The sequence below is a fragment of the Ipomoea nil genome, unplaced genomic scaffold (assembly GCF_001879475.1).
Source record: "Ipomoea nil cultivar Tokyo-kokei standard unplaced genomic scaffold, Asagao_1.1 scaffold0188, whole genome shotgun sequence".
Taxonomy (NCBI): domain Eukaryota; kingdom Viridiplantae; phylum Streptophyta; class Magnoliopsida; order Solanales; family Convolvulaceae; genus Ipomoea; species Ipomoea nil.
This window is the reverse complement of record NW_017616616.1, coordinates 1,623,496-1,645,236: the sequence shown is the minus strand read 5'-3', so window position 1 is coordinate 1,645,236 and position 21,741 is coordinate 1,623,496. Positions and strand designations below refer to the sequence as shown.

Genomic DNA, 21,741 nt, shown 5'->3' with positions numbered 1-21,741 from the left:
TTAAACACCAACTGACACTACAGTATATCCAAACCGACACTGCAGTTATATCAAAATGATACTGTAGTTATAGTGAAATGAAACTGCAGTGTATATAAACTGAAACTGAATAACATTTCACATATTTGAGTGTATATTGTACAATGAAGCTGTAATTATATCAAAATGATCATGTAGTTGTGTTTTAATGAAACTATAGTGTATATAAAATAAAATTAAATAACATTTTCACATATTTGAGTCTATAAATATCGAATGAAACTATAGTTATATCGAAATGAAACTGTAGTTGTGTTCAACTGAAACTGCAGTGTATACAAAATGACACTGAATAACAGAGTTACTTTTTGCAAAAGGGTGCGAAACGACGAAAATAAACACTGTTAATTTTCATTTAAAAAAAAAAGACGCGCGGTGCATAATCGATTATGCACCGCGGTGCATAATATAATTTGCCGATTTATACTCTCCAGCTTGAGAGAGAGTGTTGAAACCCTAGCCCTTTTAGGAATGAGCCCATTAGGTTAATAGTTTATTCATGTATAAATAGTAAATATTTGTATAATCATTTACGTATACAATGAATTCCTTTATTCTTCATAGATTCATAATCAGATCTTATTTATTTATTTATTTCAAACAATTTGAGATAAGTTTATATCCAATCGTTATATTATGGACTCTAGTCTAATACACATAATTCATGTTCATAATACACATACACGTAAACACTATATAATGAACATGAATTATGTGTATTATATAGATATTCACTATATCGTGTTTATGTGTATGTGTATTATAAACATAAATTTTGTACATTATGAAGTCAAATTTTATGTATTGGACCAAGATCCACTGTGCATGATATAATTTGTCGTTTATATCGCCCTAGGCTTTGAATTGGTCTTCCATGATCTTCGGTCGATACCCCGCCTTAAACCCAATGCAACTGAATATCTTATCTTGCCGATTAAAAAGAATATATTGACAATTGCCAAAGACCTTGTGGTCAAGTGGCATGAAGTGACTCTCCCAAGTGGGAGGTCACGGGTTCGAACTGAGGTGATATTGATATATTATTATTATTATATGTAACAGGGTCAATACTACTCAAAAAAAAAAAAAAAAAAAAAAAAAATTGACAACCCATGGGCATTGATGAATGAATATGCCTTATCTTATATTTTGAGAAAATAAATAAATAAATTTTTGTAGTTTTTTTAAAAATAATTTGTAATTGATAATATGTCATTTTAAAATAGCTACTATATATGACTTTTAGTTTTATTCATTATATATAGCAACAAAAAAAAAAACTATAAATATGCTTTACATATTTTGATCTTTAAAAGAAAACAATGTTATTTCATTTGAGAACATTAAAAAAAAAAAAAAAAAAAAAAAAACAATTGAGATGATTTTTCAATGTAAATAATGCAAGAAGAAATAATAGTTTTTAATGAAAGAGGAAATGTTATTTTTGTGAAATAACATAATTATTCATTAAAAAAATAATTAAAGTTATAATTTTTTTTTATATACATATAAAAGCTTTAATGTTAAAGATCATGTGGTTAAGCGTCATGATTTTGACATTCCTATATGAGAGGTCATAAGTTTGAATCTCAATGGAGGCATTGACTCTAGTTTTGTGCTTCAATCCCAAATATATACTTCTTCTTTTTTTATAATTTAAAATAAGCCATTAAAAGAAGCACTTGGATTGTTTATCACCATGGCTTCGAGTACATGGATTCCTCATACAAATTTATTTTTAATATGATGTATGTCCATTTACAGTGTAATATATGTTTATTTTAACTTGCAATGCACAAAAATTAACATGCGTCAAAATATAATAAGCTTTTTAAAAATAAACTTGTAATATACAAAAAATAAACATCCCTCAAGGTTCATATTATAAGATGAATCTCAAGGTGCACAATATAATTTGTCTGCAAGCTTTGAAGGCCTGCCATGTGCCTTACCTCTCATTTTGAGATGAAAATTTCGCCGAAACTGAAGAGTCAAGTTGATCAAATTGTTGTGGAATTCTTCTTTTTTTGTCTTTGCATTCCTTCTCTGCCGACACTTTTGATGCCTGGTTTGCTCATATTATGGACGTGTGTCATGAGGATGATTTGGGGTTGATAGTGGCTGTTTTGTACCAGGTTTGGAGAGCTCGAAATTCTGCTGTTTGGAGGAGATATGTGCCGCTGCCGAAATGCACCATTGGAGCTATTGTCACGCTTCATGCATGGCGACATGTGCATGCTCCCATTGCAGCGTCACCACAAGCTATCACACCCTTACAGCTGCTACAAGCCTACAACAGATGCAAGGCCAAAATGTTTCATTAACGCCTCTTACCATCAGTCGACTAGGAAGGCAGTGTTCGGAGCAGTCTTGCTCTCGACTTCATCAAGCTTCTTGGCAGCTTGTTGCGGCCCGTTGGCGTCGTGTACCTCACCTCTCATTGCAGAGGCTATGTCATAGCTCAAGGACCGTGGCCTTCCAGCGATAGACCTTTACACTGATTGTTCGGAGCTTCAGAGCTTGCTATCTTCACGGACATCGGTCTTATCATATGTTGGTTTAGTTATGATTGCAGAACTACTATGTCTCTTTTGTTGATCGCTTTATTCACTTCGTTCCTAGATCAAATAGCATTAAAGCTCACACTTTAGCTAGCTCAGCCATTACTCAAGCTCTTATTTTGTACTGGGACACCGTCCCACCAGACTCTATTTCTGATATGTTTTAATACAAGCTCAACTTTACTTTCCAAAAAAAAAAAAAAAGTTGATCAATTGTTGACTTGATAACCACAAGATTACAAATTCTTCCAATAGGAGCAACGTATTGGCCTTCTTTATTTGATTCGATTAGCTATAAACAACCTAAGTTTGCCAACTTAGATTACAAGGTACTATAATTAATTTAATACACACATGCAAATAGTGACCCGCAGAAAACCCGATGAATATCAAATTCCTTAACGGAGGATGGGCGGAGCATAAAAATAACCCTAAACCAAACAAGATTATATTACATACATCAATTTTAACAAAATACGGGAATTTAATATTCTCAACAGTCTAACATTCTCTAAGTAATTTAACATTCCGTGAACCAACCAACTCCTAAATGTTAAATATGAATAATTACTGGCAACGCAAGAACCTGTCACCACTTTAATCAACATCAATGACAACGTCAATCCATTACCATAATAAGGTCTTGTCCATGAATCTTTGCATTGCCATCTAAAGACAAAGATCCATCCATGCCCGCACAAGCATTGCTGGCATATCAATCAATTCAAAGTAAAACTTCAACCCGTCTAAGCTTATCTACACCAAAACTCATAACCAGAAATAGGTATAATTGAAACCTACGGGATGAAAATAGATAGATTTTGAATCACAAAAATAAAACTAATTTGGAAAGTGCATTTGAATAGGTCAGAAATATATATCGCAAATACGCATATCGCATGTCAAACGCATTTGAGAAATGTGAATATGTGATACAAACACGCATTTGAGAAATGTGAATGTGATACAAACACGCATTTGAGAAACACGATACAGACGCATTTGAGGAACGCAATACAGGCTCACATTTAAAAAACGCAATACACACACGCCTTTAAGAAACACAATATAGGCTTGCATTTCAAAAACGCAATACAGACACCTTTGTGAGACGAACTCACATTTAGGGGTGGGCAATTCAGTTCGGTTTATCCGAACGATACCAAACTAAAAATATACAGAAAAACTGAACTAGTAATATAATGTTTAGATTTTAGATATGGATTATGTGAATATATATTATTTGGTAGTATGTTCGGAAAATTAAGAAATTTGAGGATATTAAACCGAACCAAACAGCAAACAGAATTAAATCCAAACTGAACACTAATGTTAAACCAAATGGTTTAATTTTTTTAAAACCGAAAAACCCCTACTCGCATTTGCCAAACTAGTTTTGCCAATTCCAAGATTCAAAATCTGTCAATTTCTTCTCCCAAATACTGCTTACTAAACCACTAAGCTAAACCAGTACACAGACTTTTGAGCAACAGAATACTCATGAGATTACATATACACTAAAAATAATTAGTGAATATGCGGCAAAATTTATTACAGGTAAAATTTAAAGAATGGAAATAAGAAACAAGCCACAAAGTTAAATTGAACTCCAAGGGGAGGGCATCAAAATTTTTAAGACATCAAAATGCAGAGAAATTGAAACAACCCACCCACCCCATCCCCTCCAACCAACACTTTCCCCCAAAAAGAAAGAAGCTGCACCACCTGACTAGTGCATATTTTCGACTCAAAAATACAATTCCTCAAGTTAAACGCACAAGATGCAAACTTTTGCACCGCTTATTGGGGCTGCATCTCTAATACCAGGGTGCAGGATGAATGGAAAGTATACTAAGTTTCATGTGTGGTGATACCAATCAATTGTAGCTACTGCTAGAATATTCTGAAGTAAGTTTCAGGATGTGACCTTGGGTTTAGACTTCTGCTTCTTGGCATTGAGTGATGCCAAACCGCTGCCTAATCCGACTGGTGCCTCATCTGGTTGCTCGGGTTTGGAGTTGTCCCCTTGGGCATCGGCAGGTGTATCTGTGGAGTCCCCGTTTGCTTCTTTATTTGCTCCATCAGTTTCAACCCTATTTACAGGGTCAGGTGTTACCCCGGGGTTTAATACGTTTAGTATCTGAGAAAGTGGGGGCAAACCCTGCACGGCACCAGCATTAGGCCGTAATAGAAGACCCTTCGCAGCAGCTTTCTTCCGTACTTCTGCAGCTGCACGGGCAGCTCTTTCATCGACTCCTCTTCCTCGGGGTAAGGCTTCACCAAGCATGGCAGCATTTAGAGATTGATTCACACCAGCTAACCCAGCACCACCAGTGGCAGCTTGAAAAGCTTGTAATATACTAGGATTGGCCTGTAAATCAATTCAGAAGTTTGGAGCTAAAAATTCAGAATGAACAAAATGAAAGAATCATACTAGATAGTCCAATATTATACCGAGGACTAAACCAACATAGGGAAAACTCAAGCGTGAAACATTTTCATAAAAATGAAACATACCTTCAAAATGTCATAAGCCTTGTGAGCTGAAGTCTCATTTAAAGCTTGACCCCTCTGCTTTTGAGCATTCAACTGTGAAAAATGCATTTTAACACCATGGATGAACAAATGTTTGAAGACAACAGACCCACAAATTCTAAATGAAGGTATTTTATAAGTGAATGGTAGCAATACCTGTAACTCACGCATCTTAAATGTGTTCAACCAATTCAGAGAATCCTTTGTCCTTGGATCGTCCTCTCCAAGTTGTTTCACTAAAATATCATATGTCTTCTGCTCATGCTGTTGATAAAATGGATTTTTTTGTTTTCCAAGATTCGTTATAATCCACAAGTATTTCTGAAATACGGGGAAAAATTAAAACACTCAAAAATATACCTGGCGGGACACCTTATAACCACTTATACAATTAAAGGCGATTGCCAGTGCGTGATAGCAGACAGCAGTTTGAATATGATCTTCTCCTAGGAGTCTCTCATTCTTTTTCAAGGCTTCTTGCAGGTATCGAAGAGCAGTATCCATCTTTCCAATATCTTGGTACATCATCGCAACATTTATAAAAGTTGCAGCAACATCAGGATGATCGGGACCAGAAGACAACCCAAGTAGAAGTAAAGCCCTTGACATGTGCCGCAATGCAAGTTCCGTTTGGCTGAGCCCATGGTAGAAAAGAGCCATATTTCCATAGCTGTAGTCAAGAACAGTAACATAATGATCAGTCAAGGTATATAAATGCTGTGGCCTTCAAAGGAAGCATCTTAATGGACAACACATTGTGTCCCAACAGGTAACATGAATCAAATAGAAGTTCAGAGGAAAAGAGCTCCTGCCTATGAGCAGTGTCCGGGTGATCCAGTCCAAGGCAGCGTTCATTAATGATAAGTTCCTTGTGCTGTTGCGCTATTGCACCTGCCATATCACCGGCGTGGTACAGAACCATAGCTAGATATCTGTAATTCAAAATTGTTGGGGGTAAGATAAAGAAAAAATTTGTAAAGACACAAACTAACTGAGGTAAATAAAAAAAAATATTTGTAATGCTAGAGAAATGAGTTGGTAAATCAAATAACAATTACCGACAACAGTTGGCAACTTCCCTATGCATTGGACCAGTAACCTGCACATTGTGTAGAAACCAGGCTAACTTGTGCTAATCGATAATGAATTTAATCACAATAGTCAATCAGTTAACAACTATACCTGCTGAAGTATTGTGAATGCTTCAGAAAACAATAAATAGGCCTCATTAAGCAAACCCTGAAAATAAATAACAAAGATCCTAAGAATATAATATTATTAATCTTCACTCATTCCTACAAGTCACATGCATTTCATTTCCTTTCCAAACATGGAAGTCACACTACATAATGTTGCCTAGAACTGTTTATACCTCAGCTAATTGAGCCTTTCCTGTTTCCACCAGATCCTTTGCTTCTGAACTGATTGGGATAGAATGCTTCACCACCGGTTGAAGATTCAAAATATCAGTTGCTTGAAAAGGTGTGACAGCATCAAGATCATATTTTCGAGCTGCAACGGTTACTCCAACCTGTCAAAGAATACCATAGTCATTAGAAGCATAAGCAGTATAAAATATTAACCACGGTTGTCTTATCCATTGATAGAAGTGCAACATTGAATAGCAATAAGAAACAAAATTCAGATGAAATCATGAGGTACCTTCAGGCAAAGATTGCGTAAAACTGGAATTTTCTTTACCCGTAATCTTGCATCGTCAGGCAATTCAAACTGAAAAATTATCAATTAGAATCTGGTTACAAATGAGAGTAATAGACAAGAACCTGTGGAAATTTTTAATTACTTGATACCTGATACTTTTGTTTTGAAAATTCTTTGATGTCAGACCACAAACTATCAGATGTGACATTCATATATGAAGATTGCTTCTTTACTGCAGACACTGCACTTTTCTTCTTTGCCTGTCCCTTGGAAAACTTCCCTGAAGAATGATGATCCTGGAGAATATGTTTAGTCTTAGTACAGCTTAAAGCAAAACACTACACCAGAGATTTGATAACCCGATTAAGATAAAACTCACAAAGGTTTCCAGCATTTCCATACTTGCACATACCAGAAAAGGGATATTATTAAAGCATAATAGAATGTATACCCCCCTATCAGACAAACAGCCCAAGATAATATTGTATCACATTGTCTTAGATAACACAAATGACAAATGACCTGAGTATCGCATTGTTTACCTTCTTTTGATTTCTAGAATGCACAGAATTTGTGCCAACTTTGTTAGATGTAGTTTGGATGTTTCCAAAGAAACAGTTAAAAAAATGTGAGATGGCATTTGCAAGGTCATGGTCTTCTGAATCTCTCATGACATCCTGCAAGTCCAACAGATCTGTTAATAACTGATATTGAACCAACAGAACAAAAGAAATAAGAACAAATGATGATATACAAACAGCAAGGAAGAAAAAAAAAAGATCATTCCATAGTTCTACTATTAGTATATTTTATTAGAAACGCTAAACAAATAATTCGAATAACACAGTTCTCCAGGGTTCAAAATGAAAATAAGTTGCAATGTAACCTTACAGCAGGCTAACAAAATAGAGATTTAAACGAGAAATCAAAAAAACGTGAAAATGGCAATGATATGTCAAAACACTAGCAGATGCAGATCACCTTGAAAATGTGTTTAGCTGACCTAACAACAACTTCATTAGAACAAAGATCCCACAAATGAGGGAAATGCCTAGTTCCCTCAGCAACCTGGAGGAGATTAAAACATCTTGAATAAATTAGTGGTAGTGAATTAGTGATATAGTTGTATCAGTAATAACAATAATAATAATAATAATAATCAATTACAGGGGCTTCATACTTAACAAAAAAAACACATGAGATTATTATTAATCAGAAAATTGTCAAAAAAAAAAAAAAATCATAAAGAGCTTCTTACTTTTCCAAGATAACGTAAATTAATCCCATGGGCATGAAGTGCTTCAGTTAAAGTCTGCCCATCCATGGGTGAGACTTCAAGTGCGCAGAGGTCATGTACAAACTTTGGAAGCACAACATCTTTAAGATACAAACTAACTTTCTTCACAAGTTCTTCATCAGCAGCTATGTCCTGGTCAAGTTAGTGTAGGGCACAATGAATTAGGAATCACACAATTATTATCTGACTGAAGGACATAAAAATATGCAAAATCCATGCCTCTTTATTCCCAGCCAACTTGAAGTCGGTGAAAGCATTAGGATTAAAAAGTATCTCCTCAGGGATATCATCTTTGCTCCCTGACTGAGAACAGCATTCTTTAGCATCATTACTTTCGCTTAATTTTTCCTGTACAGAATCAGATCCAAATACAACATTAGCACAAGCAAAAGCCACACAAAAGTAAGGCATATGTCGTTGCAAAGCAGAACAACTAAAAAACTTGGCGTACAATGCTTCCTATGTTTGTAGCATGGTAAAAAACAACAAATTGATACATCACCATTTTATATTTAAAAAAGAAGCTAAATCCAGAATAGCATCACTGACTGAGCACAAGAAGCAGCACCAAGTTAAGCTAAAAGGGATCCCAAATGCAGAAAACTTTTCAAACTGTTTTCCCAACTTTCAAATCAAAGACAATATTATTATCTGATAACTATGACAAGTGCACAAAGTACGTGCAGGCATATCCCAAGATGTAATCCATACAGAGATATATCACAAATTTAGACATACACACAAACAGCTCAAAACACATTAAAGAATGATGCTCTGCTTATAGTAAACACAGTGTAATATATACAGCAGCACCAAGTCCAAAATCCTTGCTTAAATACTTTAGAAGGAAAAAAATTACCTCTTTGTCAACCTGGCTCGGGACATTATCCTCAGTTCTAGGAATTTCATCAGCATTATTTGCATCTGAAGAATCACTAGTCTCTTGAACCTCTCCCTCAGCCTTGCACTTTGATTTTGACCTATCTGTAGCTTCAACCTGTTTAAGTAAAAAAATAACAAATAAATACATACATCAAGAAATAAATAAATAAATAAGAGAATAAGAATGAAAAAATCAAAAATAATTAAAAGGAACAATTGCTGAAAAATGGACTACTAACTTGGCAAAATGCAGTTATCAACTCAGGCCTCAAAATACAAAATCTGGAACCTGGACCGCTATAATTGGCATCACGAGGTGTGACTCTCATCAGGTCCAATATATAATGCCTGGTTGCCAGTGTTAGAAAAGTTAATGTCTAAACTCAAAAAGTTATTGTTGCCCAAACAAACTATCTCATACCTGTCATCACTGCCAACAATACCCTTGCACTCCACTGGTGCAGCCAACTCAAAAATATTTCCAGATCCATCATAGACAGCATGTAACTTCAAGTGGAGACGCTTTGCAGCTTCAACTACCTATTGATAGCCAAAGGATTAAAAATATTGATTGAACCAAGAAACAGGTAGTCTGTATAGTAGAGAAGAATATCTCAATATTTAAGACATTATTGCAATATCTCAAAATTTAAAGATATTATCGCAATAAAGCTGAGAAAAATAATTTTTTGACTTGACAATATAGATCCAAAACCAGACAGAAGAAGCTGGAAGCCTTGGAAAGTTGGAATCAAGAAATTCATTTTGTAAACCATCTTGCTTATCAAATTACAAAACCAGAATAACATAATATAAGTAGCTAAGCAAACTCACTTCAGCATTCATTTTTTTACATAGGAAGATTGCATGCACGATAACAGTGAAATCCGCTGGACATACACAGTGTCAATCATCTTCTTTCATAAACCATGTTAAATTACAGGAAATAGAATTGATTGTATTATAGGTTTCTTTCATACAGTACAATAAAAGAAACACTTTTCACAATGGATGGGCATTGCTGCTTCTTAGTAAATAGAAAATGTCACAACCAAAAAAGAATTGAAATCACACCAAAGAAAACCAACCTTGGAGTGAAATTTTTCATTCCAGCATATTTTCTTCCCATTATCAACAGAACCATACAGAAGGGAGTCTGATTTATCACCTTGAAGGATGCCAGGTAAAACACTCTGTAAGCAAGTAACAGAATAATAATGATTATAATGACACAAAGTACCAACTGCGATACATACAATGGAAGAAACACACAAGTGACAAGTGTAATCAACAATCTAAAATTCAAATAAGTGTCTAGTGTTGTTCCTGAAGATTTTGAGCTCATTATGTAAATACACTTAATGAGAATAGAAAATACAAAGATTTAGTGTGTAACAAAGATGATGCAAAACCAATCTTCTCTAGCAACTGAAAATTTGCAACATGGGAGGCTGAAATGTGACATTTAATTAGAAATTCATTGCTTTTATCTTTTCAGGTTGGCAGTGGGAAAGGTTCATAGTTAGGTAATCTAGTCTTACAAATTGACCTTACAAACTCCAAGTCCAAAGACTTGATTATCAATGAGGCACTAATATTCATCAGCATATTGCACTTAAAGAGAATAGACCACAAGTTTATTAGACACCTGTGCAACGACCCTGTGACCTCTGTAATCAATTATGGCCATTGCAAGATTGTATAGCCCAGGGACATCAGCTTCTTGATATGCCTTTGTGCCTTTCAGGTCATTGTTTGCACTTGCATGTGTGGCTTGCTCACTTTCAGCCAACTGATTCTCAGCAGGTCCTCCAACGGCTGAATCCAACATGCCATTTACATGTTCAGCACTAGAAGCAGTGGGTTTCTCCCCATTTGAAATTTCAGAAGCTCCATGTGGTAAATTGTTGGGGATCTTCTCAGATGATAATTGAATTGGGCTTGTGATCTCAACTTCTGAAAGAGAGTCAGAGGTCTTCCTCTTGGACAATTGTTCAAGGTCCGCATCAACAGCAAAGCTGAAGAATATGTTATTGTGGACATACCTGGAAAACATGAAAACAAATGAGGAACAGTTGATGTAACTTTACAAAGATTTAAGGCAATTATATTACCAAACTGATGCTTGCCAATAATTTTAGATTTTTAAAAAAGGTGAGGAGGCGTTTAATCAAATAAAGACATATACATAAAATACATACAACATGTCATCTTTATTCCTCATATTAGGCATATGAATAATGGGTGGCCAAGAGTGTATAGCTTGAGGTTTAGAGGGCACACACAGATATGGAAAACTAATGAACACTACAAACGTAGGAACCACCAAAAGAAAATTTTAATGGTATGGTTTTACAGGAGCACTGACACTGTAATACTGATATCAGGAATAAAAGATCAAAAATAATTAAATAAAGGGGCAAAGCACACTGTAATGCATAGAATACAGCAATTGCATGGAGTTGTGTAAAAGTGACTGACATATGAAAGCACTCTGGATCGGTTGGGTTGATTGGTGGTATACATCTGCTGATGACTCCAATAGCACCACTAGTTGCAGCATCTACAAAGTCAGAAGTGACTTTGTAAAGGGCCCTATCTCGCAAGATCCTGGAAATAATTGTTATGAGTGATATAAGAAAGTTAAAAGCACCATAAATACCATCATTCGTAATAATGGCAACAGCAATAATAATAATAATAATAATAATAATAATAATAATAATAATAATAATAATAATAATAATAATAATAAATAAGAATAATAATAAAGCTTAATAGAGTACATTCACATTCACAGAGAGACAAACTACAATGGCAGCTAAAGAGGTAGCATGCACCTTTCCTGTGGTGTCCCATGCGGAAATTCCCGACAGGATTGCAACTCTTCATTCCAATCTCTTTGCATCCCAATCAGCTCACTTCCAAAGGAGAGTGTCAAAGCATTTTCTGCCCTAGCTGCATCACGTGTGTGATCTGAAGCAAGAAATACAAGTTAATACCACACTGATAAATATAGTGTGCGCACTTCTTCCATATGCAACCAAAAAAATAAATCAATCAAACACAATTAATCAGAAGGATTGGAGAAGCAAGTGCCACAGGCATAGACAATTCAACATTGATTATGGACCACAAATAGAGCAAAACCAGAGTTTCTGCGAGGATACAAAGAGCACCTAATATCTTAATCAGATAAAACTTTACGGATCAAAATGTTTTAAAGTGGGAAGGAAGCAAGCAGTTAAAACCAATATAGATATGATTAGTGGCTGGTAAACTCAAGCAAAGCATTCAGACTTAAGTGTCTCAATGACCTTGAACATCCCATTTCAAATGTGGACGAAAAATAAATTTATAAGCTAGCATCATAATAGCTAATGAAAAGCACTTACCAGGAATGGGATAGGAGCCAAGCCATGAATTTGGGGACAGTAGAGATTGAACATTTTCAAAAGGATGTGCAGAGGCCTTCTGCTCCAATATTTCTCGAAAGGCTTTAATAAAGAAAAGAGAGTGGTTTATAATTACATATGGTTTTCAGTATATTCAGAAGCCCAAATAAACAATGACTACTTCTAAACATGTATTTGATACCTTTCTTAAACTTTGAGCTAATCTTTTGCAAAAGTCCAATTAGAGTTGTTGCTTCGGAGGCAGTTTTACTTGGTCTTGGATCAAGCACATTTGCAGTGCTTGAATTAACATAGAAGTTTTTAGTTGTTCCTGTAATAGAATATTTGTTTCCCTCAAGGGTTACTACATCCAAATAAATCAAATCTCCAGCAAGCCTGAATGCAATAAAAACAGCACTCACAATGTTATTGATAACATTCAACAAGAAAAATATTGGATATGATTACACATATTACTTGAATATAATAATAATACCTTCTGTAGCTGGGAGGAGGATTAAATGAAGAGAACACAATACTCTCCACACATTTCACCTCCTTGAAAATTGTTGATAACAAATTGGAGAGGGAACTGGAAATATTGTCCACAAAACCCATATTATCGAGTTCTGGTATATCAGCTTTGATTGGCTCTATACGATAAATATCCAAAAAAATATTGTTACCAGAATCATACAGTACATTTTAAATATGATGAATAAAGAAACCACTAAAAAGGAAAGGAGAAAATCTAAAAAGGAGAATGAAGGAAAGCTTGACTTGAATAACAAACCTCCAGATTTGGCAGCTGTTGGTTGCCCTGATTCATGCTGTAGTGCAAGTGATGTTGAGAGAGAGGAATGCAAACTGGAAAGAGATAACAATTCTCGAGTACGGTGAACATGAGCCCTAATAGATCGATCATCATATAATGCTGCAAGCAAACAAGCAATAACAACAATGTTATTTAGCCTGCAAATTCTAGCACTAATGCAGGCCAAGCATAAGACAGACATACCAGGAACCATCTCTAGGGAGCAGCTTCCAGAGGTGATATCAGCTACCTCAGAAATTTCATTATAATCCTCTAGATGATAATTTGATCCATCCTTTGTGTGCAATAACAGGTCATAACAAGTAAAGAAACATGTCTCTGGAGCATCAAGAAGAAACTGCTTCACATCCATAACAGAATCCCCAGGACTCAGCTGCAATCATAATACCATCAAAACATTCACAAACACCAATGTTGAATCACTTGAACAAAATAATTTATATCTTATTCTGTTAAAGGAACTCAGTTTTCTGACCAGCATAGAAGATTGAACCATTTCATGGTATAGGGTATATTCAGTGACTTTTAATATACACTATGTAAGTAGGATTTACAAATAATTTCAAAGAGATCGGAAGAAATACATATAAAATTTCACGCTGCAGGGTATGGGCATAGGAAATAGGATATAAACAAGCTAATGACAGATTTCAAATTTAATGGTAATCTTTGTCTTACTTGAAGCTCTAGTTTTTCACCCCCTTGAGTTTTAACAGTAACTGGATATAGATGGATACCACCTGATACAGAAGACCTATTGTCAGATATAAATTATATTGTTTCCGAAAACAATCCAAAGTAATTGAAGATTAACATAATATGTATCTGAATTAAATAACGGGGACATAATAAGGGGAAAGTGAGCCATGTCTCATTAATGTTGTAAACACTTAAGTTTCAAAAGAGGGTTACGACAAACTAAATCATCAGAGATAAACAAATTAGATATAGTGTAGTTGTTGAAGAATATCATAAGAACAAGGGTAGTATAGCAACAAGGCACTGTCATTCTTCATTTCTTTAAGTAAGATATTTCACCTCCAGTAACAATTACGCTTTCCATTCCTACAATAAATTATGTATGCAAATATTAACATGGAACCACATTTGCTTATACATCTGTGGTCATCCTAGGGGAAGGAATTATGTGTGGAGAGAAATAGGCATTAAGTTGACCCACAATGTTTCAATCCATATTCTAAATAATAGTCCATGTAAAAGATCCATCAACTTCTATCAAACTGAAGCAAAAACAATGTTGTGGTAAGCCTGGTAGAGGAAAATGGGAAAATAATATCTCTGAGCTTGCACAAACAAATTAAAAATATGTGTAGACACAAAAATAAACCATTTGAAGCTAGAAACAGACAGCTGCAGACTAAACGTTTAGAATACATCTAAACATAAAGTAATGAACAAGCAGTAAAAGCAAATTAAAGGTCCTGGACTGGGATACATAGCGGTGTATAAGTTCCTTAGTTCTTTACCAGTAGTGACAATTTTATGAATTCTAAAGTTACAGACAGGACTATTAGTGCAAGAGGCAAGGAAAGAAGAGGCAAACAATAACTCCACCTTCCTTCGGCTGGTCCCCTGGAGCCCCATTCGAAGACTCTTTCATTTCAGTCTTCATATCAGCGGATACACTCAATTCTGCATTTCCATTAGCTTCTGAACTTACACAATCACTCATAGGAGCATCAGATGGCACTTTATGCTCAGTAGCACTGGTGGCATTTTGCCCTTTCCGATTCTTCCCTTTGTTCGATTTTCCAGCCATCTCTAACCCCTGCACACACAAAAATGCACCATATAAGTATTCAAGTCACCAAGCATTTCTGCTTATTACTCCATGAATTTGACATGCTTGCTTCTAAAAAGCCACAGAAAACGAAATAAAAACATTAAAAACTAAGCGAAATGGAAAACAACAACGAAAGGGATAATGATTATTTGATACATTCCACTGTTTATAAATCAAAATAAAAAAATTAATACAATTTAGCCAAACAGTGTTCTATGATAACTCAATATAAGCAAGCAAATAGTGGTTATGGCGGTACCTATTAAAGAGGGCTACTCCGGTGGCGTGCCGGCCGTCTGTGTTGAAAGAGAGAAACGGTGAGTGGTGAAAGAGTGTAAGGGTGAATAAAACAAGGGCGTGCGTATGATCGGCTTGGCCTTCTTGCTGCGGCCTGCGGGTAGGGCTTCTAAAAATAAAATCTCCTTTTTATAGGGTTTCACACTTTCACCAACTTTGAGTATGTGCAGCCCAAGTGTTATTTTGGCTTGAGCTTTATAAATATATAATAATAAAATAAATAAATAGCTGCAAATAATGAAGAAAAAAATGTTGTTAACATTTTTGGATATGCATTAAGAAAATCTTGTGAATGCATTAGATAACTAACAAACATTCAATATTGGTAAAACTACACTCAAATTGATTTGAGTACACTATTAATTATGCATTCTCAAATATGGTGTAATACACGTACGAAATTTGTAATACTAATTACGAAAACAGTATCATATTTTTTATATTTTTTTCTTATTTTTTACCAATTATATCTCTCAAATAAATGGGTATGGTTTATTCACACTTGTACTCTACTTGCATTGAAAATTTGAATTAGGGATGCACTCAGGTGCAAATAAGTGCCCAGGAAGGAATATGCGAACGAATCCGTACGCGACACGTGTCCAAATCTAATAGCTTAAATAAAACGCGGTGACAGTTTCGTAAATAATTGAACATCGAAGTGCAAGTAAAATCGCTTACAAGTGCACTTACTTTCACCTATAAGTGCGTGTAATTTTGTCTTGTTAACATTCACTTCCCGCAAACGTTCATGCACCTATTTATAACTATAGGTGCAACTATTTATAACTATAGGTGCAACTACTTATAACTATAGGTGCACATATTTTCACCTATAAGTGCATGTAATTTTGTCTTGTTAATATTCATTGATCTGAGTTCAGCGCGTAGTAATACCCATGAAAACCACCCGTAAACATTCATGCACCTAGGTGCAACTACTTAGAACTATATGTGCAACTACTTAGAACTATTTGTGCAACTACTTAGAACTATATGTGCAACTATTTAGAACTATTGGTGCACTCAGTGTAAATTTTTACTTGCACCTATAATACATTTTACATGCACTTGTAATACATTTTACTTGCACTTCGATGTTCAATTATTTACGAAAATGTCACCGCGTTTTTTTTTAAATCAGTGTTTCTCATCCATTAGATATGGACACGTGGACGAACAGAATCCATTCATATTTCGCGCCTGGGCGAAGCATAATCGGTGTTTCTCATCCATTAGATCTGGACACGTGGACGAACAGAATCGATTCATATTTCGCGCCTGGGCGAAGCATTCGCACCTGAGTGCGATTCTAAGGATTAGATTAATATTTATTATAGAGTTAATTCTACCAGAGGTTCCTTGTTTTTTATGACAATTCCAAATTTAGTCCTAGACTATCATTTTTGTCATTTGACGTCCAAGACTTTTATTTTTTAGGCACTTTTAGACCTTTTTATGACTTTTTCTATTTTTAGTAAGGATATTTTTATCCATTTACATTTTTCTTTTGTTATTTTTTCTGTTTCAAACGATTTAATTGGTTTAAGACTTTACTAAAATCAATTAAAAAGGTACTTACTAGTTTATGTTTGATTTTTTTTTTTTTTTTTTTTTTTTTTTTGTGTAGACTTAGTGATGTTGTCCGTGTTGCATATTTGATTAAAATATTTATTAATTTCATTAATTCGATTAAAAAATAGCATCTTTGTAGGTCTTGCTTTTTTACTTTATAATATATTTTAATTAGTAATCAATATTAATCATAGTTACCCCTACCAAATATATATATATATATATATATATATATATATATATATTAATCATAGTTACCTTTTTTATTTTACTCTTTTCACTGTATGCTATCCTTGGTTATTCTTTTCAATTCTTACCTCTATGACTAGTTGAGTTGCCCATACGGACTATTCCAATAGAATCGTAATTTGCTATCTCGTAAATATGACTTGGTATTTAAGACTTGTTTGTAACAAAATACGATAATGATAAGAGTGCTAACTGCATCATGCTATTGATATGTACTTTGATGTCCTATATGCAACATCTCTAACTTGTTTAATATAGGCCTTGATATCTATATCACTGTCTTCCATTTAGCAACAACTCCAATGATGTGTACTTTGATATTCTATGTGCAACATCTCTAATTTGTTTAATCCAGGCCTTTGATATCTATATCACTGTATTCCATTTAGCAACAACTCCAATGAAACTATATATCATTGTTTCTACCTCTGTATTCAATTTCATGCTTCAGGCCATGCAGCAATACCATTTTTGTCTCTAATTTGTTGAGCACACAAATGACAATATAGTCTGCCATTTGTATATATTTTTAAGATTGTATTTGTATAATTGTGCATAGTATATTTTTTTAAAAGTATTTTTATTAGCAACTAAATAAACATTTAGCTAAATACCTTGAGGGCATGTGTGATGGCATCACTGTTGAGTCACGTTCCAATCAATTGATTATAAATAAGTTAAAGTGCCTTTGGTTTGTCTCATTCACTCTTATATATAGCTTTTGTCAACGGATGAGATTTGTTCTATACATGTAACGGGATTGTCTTTATAAAATATTTTTAAAATACATACTCTTTTTAGATTAGTTTATATTTGTACAAACTTAGTAAAAATGTTTATTCCGATTTTCTCCATGCTTTAAATCCATTTAAAATTTGAAGGCCCACTACCCCAATGTCAGTCCTTTTTTTTTTTTTTTTAGTTGCATTGTGATTTTGCTATGCATATTTTTTTTTCATACAAAAATAACACAATATAAGGGAAATTTGCATTTTGGTCATTTAAATATTTTGCATGTTAAAAGTTAATCAATTAAGTATAAGATTAACGAATTTGGTCCTTTAATTATCTAGTGGGTTGTACACGTGATTCACTTACAACGCAAATAAATATCGATTTTAATTAAAGAATATTAAAATTGGTTGTCCTATGCTAGTCAAATCACAAATGAGAATGGAGTACAATGAAGAAATTAAAAAGTGTTAATTAAAACACACAACAAAACAAAATAAAAAAACACAATTACTAAAACATTCCTCCTTATAATTGGTCCAACAGGCATACCTATTTGCTTAAAAAGTCAATTTTGCCTTGTTTGGTATAATTCAATTTTGGTTCCTTTAACTGGTCAATCTGTCATTTAAGTATTTGATAAAATGGTTTATTATATTACTTTACTTAGACAATAAGTCAAAATTTTAAAAAGCTAAGAAGAATAGCATTTTTAGTTAGATGTTTGATACAATGTAATATCTGCTCATATACTTCCGCAACCTACTAAAACACAAAAAGCCAATAACACCACCACTAAGGCTCAAACTCACAACCTTCCATTTGGAAGTCCAACCCAGATACCAAATACTACAACACCTCCATTGAGCTAGGCTTGATCTCATGACCTCTCATATAGAATAATCATTATATGTCATCTGAGCACAAGGTGTTTGGCTTGTAAAAGTAATTTAAGAGCTAATAAATTAGCATAATAGGGTGTTTGGTAAATATATATTAGCTGATTGGGTTACTAGGTTTGACTAGTTGATAGCATTAGCTGATTGTAAAAAAATGTTTGGTAAATTAGCTGATAGCTGATTACATGCAAAATGATTTTCTCAAAAAGTTGATCAAAAAAACTACTTTGAGCATCTTTTAAAATTTTAACATTTTGGAGCAATAAGTTGTTAAAAAAAAGCTAATTAATCAAACACTAATATTGATTATTTAACTCAGTCAAACAGCTAATATCGATCAAATAAGTTAAAATTATCTGACAAGCTAACTTTTTACCAAACATGGTCAATATGTCTATGCCCTTACATGTCAGTTTACATACAATCAACTATAAGTAAATAACTAATTTACTAAACATTTGTTTACAACCCGCTAATCAAATTAGCTAACCCAATTAGCTATTAGCTATCAGTCATTTGCCAAACAAGCTAACACTCCCCTTATATTTCATTTGATTTACAAATATTTTATAATTAAAAAAAAAAAAAAAAAAAAAACCTAAACGCTCATGAATGTGCGCTCTAGGCGAAGTTCATCATATGACTTTAGCCGACAAATAATCATAGAAAGTTAAACAAACTGATCATTTAGTAAAAACACTCTATTAGGGGAACTAAGCTTGGCTATCATGTCAAAAATTTTGTGATCAAGTAGTATAACTGTGGTTATTCAAATAGAAAGTCATAAGTTCAAATCCCTAGAACATTGACTTTTTGTATTTAATAGGCTGAGAAAGATTATAACAGAGCTAATAGTATATTTTAAGGATAACAATGAAAATCAGTTATTATCAAACAAAAATACAAACGAAATAAACCATACCAATAGAATCAGGTGTTATGGATTCCAATTATACCAAGAACCATATAACAGAGAAAATCAAGCACTCCACATATACATTCTCTCTGAACAGAGTTCAGGTTAGATTATACAATGAACTACGGACTACTCTCCATTAATCAAAGATTTCTGCAAAAACATTCATATATATGATATATCCTCGTATACATATCAAAGAACATCATCAACAATTCTTTGACAAAAACCAAGAAAAAAAAAATATAATGCACATTAAACGTGGAATGACTCGAGCTGTACATCCTTAGACTTCAAGGGAACATATTCTCCGAGGTAATCTTCCAGATGATCCGACAACGTAGACTTGTCGATATTCTCATGGTGATATGACTTGCAGATGAAGTAAATGATGGTTTGGGTGGTGAGTCCAAAGAGTATGAGAATCGCCAGCAACCCCACGCACAGAATCCCATACCCTACCCTCCCTGCAACCCCGCCGCCATAGCCGAGCACCACGAAGTACTCGAACCCGGTCTGAACCCCAAAGAAAACCAGGTTCAAAAGCAGGAAGATGACCGCGGAAATCCCCATTTTGCCCCTGATCAGACGCCTGCTTTTAAGTAGGGCGTTCAGGCCTTTCACGTCTTCCAGTACGGACACCACGGTGGCGAGGTGATATATTACGGTGATGTACACGAACCCTACCATGTACCCCACAATTATCGCCGCCGCCACGAGCAACCCTAGCCCCCTGGGCCCCACCACCATAACCCAGAGGATGAGGATGGAGAAGGTGAGGATATTGTAGGCGAAGAGAATCGCGAAGCTCCAGAGGAAAGTGACCATGAGGCGCTTCCAGACTTTTGGGACCACCGACATGACCCGCCGGAAGGCGATCTCCTTGGCGGTGTAGATGCTGGCGATGGTGTAGACGACGGCGGCGGTGGAGAGGAGGGCGAGGACGAGGAAGAAGATGAAGTAGGCGATCTTGAAGAGCCAGAAGGCGGTCCATTCCGAGGAGAGAACGTCGGAGATCTTGTCGTACGTTTGCGTGCCCCGCTGGATCCTGTCGAGGATGTACTCGTCGCGGAGGATGTCGGTGAAGAGGATGTCGGAGATCTCGATGTGCGCGAGGTAGATGAAGGAGAGAGGGACGATCATGGCGGCGGTAATCTGGGAGAAAATATTCTTCCATGTGGAAACCAGGCTGAATGATTCTTTGAATATGCTGAAGAAGCCTAGAAACTGAATCTCGTCTTGTTCCTTGTCCATTGCTGCGATTAGATATGAGATGATATGATGAAACAGAGGAATAATCAAGAATGGATATGGAAGATGAGGCTTTTTCTGCCTGGATAATCTATCCTGGTATTATATTGAGGAAGGAAGATGAACGGTCTATTTTTGATTTGGTTTGGTATGATAGAGAAGTGGTAGACTTTGATTTTTAGTTTATGGAGTGGTTGCCGGTCAAATCACTCAAATGGGGTGGGGAAATTATTCTTTTTAATATATAAAGAAAAAATTTGTAATTAGTGAGTAAATTTCATTATAACCTGGTTTGAACCTTCTCCTGTATGAAAACTTGAAAACTTAATCTGACATCTTGTTCAAATAATGAATTTGATTGACTTGCAATCATTAGATACCAGAGTAATGTTACACCCTCTGGATCACCCCTTTACCGGCCATTTGGTTGCAAGTAGGAAGTATATGAATTGTAATTTCTAAAAAAATAATGAGGTGAAAATAAAATATAATTTAAATTCTATTGTTTGGTAACCAATAATATAATTATTATGAATTTCAGTTATAGTGTTTGGTGTATATGAGAATTGAAATGGACGAAGTAATAGAAAAATTAAAGTATTATTGTGTAATAATAATAGCCACTTAATAATAAAGAAATTTCTTCTTACCCCTTATAATTTTCCCCTCCTAAATTCCTCTATAACTTGATTTATAATTATTCGATGTCATGAATTGGTTGTCCCCACAAACTTTTAATAAAAAAGTAAAGCAACTAATCAAGCAATGTCATATCATAATATTTTTTTGTTTAGAGGTCAATATCATTACTA

At 34.7% G+C, this 21,741-nt stretch overlaps 2 protein-coding genes across 3 annotated transcripts; both read right to left on the bottom strand.

Moving 5' to 3' along the window:
* Nucleotides 1–4,124: 4,124 nt before the first annotated feature.
* LOC109181499 (clustered mitochondria protein-like) lies at nucleotides 4,125–15,428 on the bottom strand. 2 transcript variants are annotated; one of them, XM_019331297.1, is made up of 29 exons: nucleotides 15,270–15,428; nucleotides 14,782–14,995; nucleotides 13,885–13,946; nucleotides 13,390–13,579; nucleotides 13,165–13,305; nucleotides 12,868–13,024; nucleotides 12,574–12,767; nucleotides 12,372–12,473; nucleotides 11,817–11,952; nucleotides 11,458–11,586; nucleotides 10,625–11,021; nucleotides 10,065–10,169; nucleotides 9,398–9,516; nucleotides 9,216–9,324; nucleotides 8,954–9,091; nucleotides 8,314–8,442; nucleotides 8,056–8,226; nucleotides 7,779–7,865; nucleotides 7,340–7,474; nucleotides 6,947–7,093; nucleotides 6,798–6,866; nucleotides 6,508–6,666; nucleotides 6,318–6,374; nucleotides 6,194–6,234; nucleotides 5,948–6,067; nucleotides 5,496–5,805; nucleotides 5,292–5,399; nucleotides 5,118–5,189; nucleotides 4,125–4,971 (listed from the first exon to the last, which is right to left on the bottom strand). In XM_019331297.1, the coding sequence occupies exons 2-29, from the start codon at nucleotides 14,984–14,986 to the stop codon at nucleotides 4,516–4,518; spliced, it is 4,245 nt and encodes a 1,414-aa protein (XP_019186842.1). In that variant the 5' UTR covers nucleotides 14,987–14,995; nucleotides 15,270–15,428; the 3' UTR covers nucleotides 4,125–4,515. The 2 variants fall into 2 exon arrangements, with proteins under 2 accessions (XP_019186842.1, XP_019186851.1); XM_019331306.1 differs by lacking the exon at nucleotides 12,372–12,473 and having other exon boundaries at nucleotides 12,643–12,767.
* Nucleotides 15,429–19,933: 4,505 nt separating this feature from the next.
* Nucleotides 19,934–20,932, bottom strand: LOC109186345. The gene has a single exon (XM_019336296.1). It carries the CDS (start codon nucleotides 20,930–20,932, stop codon nucleotides 19,934–19,936), a length of 999 nt encoding a protein of 332 aa, XP_019191841.1.
* Between the last annotated feature and the right edge of the window lie 809 nt (nucleotides 20,933–21,741).